The 4,957-nt window shown below is 39.9% G+C and overlaps 1 protein-coding gene across 1 annotated transcript; it reads right to left on the bottom strand.

Moving 5' to 3' along the window:
- Window positions 1-2,537: 2,537 nt before the first annotated feature.
- LOC127418213 (mid1-interacting protein 1-like) lies at window positions 2,538-4,138 on the bottom strand. Its single transcript, XM_051658667.1, has 2 exons — window positions 3,981-4,138; window positions 2,538-3,643 (listed from the first exon to the last, which is right to left on the bottom strand). The coding sequence occupies exon 2, from the start codon at window positions 3,634-3,636 to the stop codon at window positions 3,151-3,153; it is 486 nt and encodes a 161-aa protein (XP_051514627.1). The 5' UTR covers window positions 3,637-3,643; window positions 3,981-4,138; the 3' UTR covers window positions 2,538-3,150.
- Between the last annotated feature and the right edge of the window lie 819 nt (window positions 4,139-4,957).

Genomic DNA, 4,957 nt, shown 5'->3' with positions numbered 1-4,957 from the left:
ATTAAAGGTATTTTTGACACATAAATGAAAATTCTCTCATCGTTTACTCTCATGCCGCTCCAAATTTTTACATTTAATTTACCATGGAACACAAAATATGTTAGCCTGTCAACATTTACCTTCATTACTTCATTTTGTATGCATCACCATAAATCCTTATATTCTCTTGTATGCTTGCATGCATGTAGTCTCTTGTAGCCAGACCTTTGTCTAAAATGGCAAATGACTAGAACGACTGTCTGTGGTCCGTCTGAGGCTGAGACTAGCATGCATGTGAATCCCATTTCTGAACAGATGAAACCTTTACAACATAAATGACTAGCAAGGTTTGCTTCTATGTTCAAATAACGTGTTGATTTAAGCCTTAAAATGGCATAAACAAGATGGCTGTAAATCCCTCATTGAGTTGCGGGGCTGTGCATCATGCAGATTTGTTGCTTTGACCACATGGCCTGGTTTGTGTGCATCACGCTGACCCATTTCACTTGAATGGACAGATGGTTTAACTGAATTTGATAATGCCCATAGTCAAAGCGGACTTTTTGATGCCTGATATTACTATGCTTCTTATAGGCCACATTTGCTTTGAGAGCTCAACCATGCTCAATCTAGTCTAAAGACTGGCTGTCACTATGTAATCACAACTTTGCCTTGGAAGGTTTGTGAACTTTTTTGCTCATTGTTCAGAATGTTCAGTATGTGGTAGGTGTAAAAACTTTAATAAGGAAAAGAGAATAGACTTGGTGGTTTGTTAAAATAAAATAAAAGTTATCCACATTGTTTACAGAATAGGAAACACCAAATGTCCTCATTTGTTTGGGAAACTAACAGACACCTATGAATATGTGGGAGTAATGTCACCAACTTAGACACAAAAGATTGCAAAACAGAATTAGAGCTCACCTTAAAACAAACTCGTTACACTAGCTAAGTTAGACTAAATGTCATTAATTGATCATCTTGACCAGACACTTTTTATGGGTCCAATACACTTTGAACTGCTTGATTTGATAAGAACTTTCTCATGTCTGTTTTAAATAGATATAACATTAGCATTTATTTAAAGGGATAGTTCACCCCAAAATTTAAATTCTCTCATTATTTACTCATCCTCATGCCATCCAAGATGTGCATGACTGACTTTCTTCTGCTCAACACAAAGATTTGTAGAATATTTCATCTCTGTAGGTCCAAACATTGTGCATTTTGGAGTTTAAAAATGTTGGTACCCATTCACTTGCAAAGGTAACATTAAAGTAATCCATACGACTCCAGTAGTTAAATCTATATCTTCAGAAGTGATATGAAAGGTGTGGGTGAGAAACAGATCAATATTTGTTTTTGTTTTTTTTTACTATCAGTCTCCATTTTTACATGTGTTTTTGATGATTCATATTCTTCGTGCAAATCGCCACTTACTGGGCAGAAAGAAAAATCAATAGTAAAAGAATTTAAGGGAAAGTTAAACCAAAAATTCTAAATTCTCTCATTTACTCACTCTCATGCCATCCCAGATGCATATGACTTCCTTCTGAAGAACACCAAATTATGATTTTTAGAAGAATATCTCTGCTCTGAAGGTCCATACAACGCAAATAAACAGTGGCCAGAACTTTGAAGCTTCAAACAGCACATAAAGACAGCATAAAAGTAATCCATAAGGCTCCAGTGATTTAATCCAGGTCTTCTGAAGTGATCGAATAGGTTTTGGGTGAGGGAAAAAAAAAGAAATTTACTTTACCCCCACCTTTGACAACCTCCTAACAGCAGGTGCAGATATGCACAAAGAATGTGACGCCAAAAAACAAAGTAGAACCGGAGAATTATAGTAAAAAAAAATAAAAAAAAAATTAAAAATAAAAAAAAAAACCCAAACACCTATCATACGGCTTCAGAAGATATGGACTTAACCACTGGAGTACCTTACGTTGTTTTGACTCTCATTGAGGACCTACAGAAGAGATTTTTCTAAAAATCTTAATTTGTGTTCCGCAGAAGAAAGTCACACACATTTGGAAAGGCATGAGGGAAAGTAAATGATAACTTTCATTTTTGGGTGAACAATCCCTTTTATATTGATCCGTTTCTTACCAACACCTATCATAATCACTTCTGAAGATATGAATTTAACCACTGGTGTCTTATGGATTACTTATGCTTTTTGGAGCTTCAAAGTTTGTCACCATTCACTTGCATTTTATGGACCTACAGAGTGGAGATATTCTAAAAATCTTTGTGCAGCAGAAAAAGAAATTTGAGTGAACTATTCCTTTAAGCACTAGGTTTGCCCACAGTGTGTGCCATTCTAGTGTGAGCTGAACACCACAGTAAAGAATTGCAAACAAGACAACAAAATCAAGCTCAAACTTGCCCATATAAAGACACCCATCATTCCACACAAAGCAAGTGAAGCAGCTCTTATAAAACCAGATTAACACTTCCTGGCTCCATTTAGGATTAGATATTTGGCCCAGCCCCCTGATAAACATCTTATAATTGCACACGAAACAAGGCAATGCAATTCTCAGAAGGAAAAGTAAATTTGAGTTAATGCTTTATTTAATAAGTCACCATTACAGCTCAATCCGAAACCTTTTTTGGACAAACAAAAACACAAACTTGAAAGTGGCATTACAAACTTACGTGGGCTCTGTTCAAATCAATACAATGCACAAGCATACACTGAGAACAGCACAAGTGGGAAATGAATAAAGGCACACCATTTAGCATGGACAAGTGCACAAGAGCAGCATGAATACGTAAAATCCCCTCATTTACAAAAACGAAAAAAGGCATGAGCTGGAGATCAAGAATTTTGAATTCTTGCTAATAAGAACAGAATTACCAGCATTCCAATTCTTCAGCTTTGAATAACACATTAAGGGGCTTTCTGACCGGACATACGAGGACAAAGAATTCAAACCAAAATGGAGGCGTACTTTGCCGAAATGGTCAGTTGTAAATCTCACTCCCATGGCCCTTTAATGTCTTGACAGCACCAGAGAGTTGGTGTAACTGCCAAGACTCTACGGCAAGAAACCCTTTCGCTGGCAGAGGGGAATCTATAGCCCTTTCAGTCCACCGCTGCCCCATCAACTCCCAGTCCCAACAGTTCAAGTATTGTCCAGATTACTACAAAAGAAGAAAACACTATCTCAACAGACTGCCCCCTCCTATTTCTCGCTTGTAACGATTTGTGAGGTGATCTGCCTGGACCGTGAGTTTGGATAAAACTGCAAACAGTCCATGGAGGTGGTAGTGGAACTGGCCCTCCAGGTCTGAACCATCCTCAGCGTCTCCTTTCACCTGCTGCTGTGGCCCCTCCTGCTTCACAGCCATCTCCAGGAAGCTGGCACTGCCACCCATCTCCCTCTTCAGCAAGCCCCACTCCATGTCGTTCTTAATGGACTTAAGCAGCAGGTAATGCTCATACATGTCCCTCTGTTTACTGGGTAAAGAGGGCTCGTTGTTGTGACTAAAAGGGGTTTGGCTGTCCTGCTCCTCCAGAGGCACGTCCCGCAATAAGCTTGGCACCATGATGGTCTCGTTCATGTTGTTGGCTGCGGCCATGAAGCGGTTCATGACGTTGAGCAGCGAGTGCTTGTTGCAGTGTGCGTCGTTGCTGAGTTGCATCATGAACAAACTGAAAAAAGAAGTTGGATTGCATTATTAATAAATGGTTAAATCAATGCAAGCTTATCCATCGTCAAACTAGCCACGCGACAAAACTCGCGTCCACGCCTTTAGCGCGCGACGTGCATTATAATGAAACAATGCCCACCAATAGGCACAGCCGACTAAAATCTAATGAAATCTACTTAAGTCCGTTAAACGTGATTTCTAGGAATGTTTGATAAAACTGATAAGCGTGCAGAATGCAACACTTCACTAGTGAGGCAAGCGTCGCTTTATTCTACCTAGCAATGACCACGCAATAAAACAAAAACGGTGTTTAAAAGCACCAGATCCAAACGACTCACCTGGATGGAACCGGTTTTTGGACTGGAACGATCCAAAAGCAAATAACAAAGGATAATGACGTTGGTAAAGTACCGAACTGTACCGTACCAATGGAGAAGAAAGTTCCCTTCTGCAGGTTTCAGGCGGTGACCGGTAGACTTTATACTGTTGACGTCAGGCAGCGTTAAGTCACATGGCCAATTATGTACGGCGTTGGAAGTGAGTGACGGGTGATCGGACCAATCGCGCATCGCCTTTGAATCTCTAAGGGGTGTAACCACTGTTCAGACGATTTGATAGACCTTTTTCCACACTTCCGTGTTTCTCGCTTCCGGGGGTGTCTCTCGCAGGGTAAACTTACTTCCGGTATCAACAACGGCAATTGAAACGGGTGCAAGATCTGCTGAAATCAAAGTCTATACACAAATTAAAGAGCGTGTAAATGTTTGATCGGACTTTTTTGCTTTGTTGTCGACTCTACAGAGCTTTAATTAGGATATTGATTATGGTAAAGAACATTCTGACAACTTTGAGGAAGGCATAACATGACTGAATCCAGCATATTCAGTGAGAAATTCAGGCTGCTAGTTGCCCTAGACTACACCGGTTATAAATAACTTGTGAATTCGCTGTTATTTCATTCTCTGTGTCTGTTTGGGTCAGCTCTGCATTATCGCAAGTGAAAACAGCATGTTGTGTGCGTAGATAATCGTTAGCCAGCTCCCCTCCCTGTACAGCTGATCGCTTGCACCATGGACACTTTCATAAACAGGAACACTATTGTCATCTCTCTCTCTCCGATATTGCATCACAAGCTTCTGACACCATCATAAAACTGAGCGTGATCAAGTTAATGTTTGAGGCGACATTCGGGATTAAACACATTGAACCCTGTACTTTTCACACCATAAAGCCAAACCAACTCAGATATACAAGTGCATCTGCCTTTTTTTGTAGCACGCGGCTCAAATGTCAAAACAAGATTTTATTGTCATTT

The sequence above is a fragment of the Myxocyprinus asiaticus genome, chromosome 27 (assembly GCF_019703515.2).
Source record: "Myxocyprinus asiaticus isolate MX2 ecotype Aquarium Trade chromosome 27, UBuf_Myxa_2, whole genome shotgun sequence".
Taxonomy (NCBI): Eukaryota; Metazoa; Chordata; class Actinopteri; order Cypriniformes; family Catostomidae; genus Myxocyprinus; species Myxocyprinus asiaticus.
This window is presented reverse-complemented; position numbering and strand designations above follow the sequence as displayed.

What these genes read in the sequence shown, in the direction of transcription:
- LOC127418213 (XM_051658667.1), bottom strand. Translation starts at nt 3,636, where the DNA reads ATGATGCAACTCAGCAACGACGCACACTGCAACAAGCACTCGCTGCTC.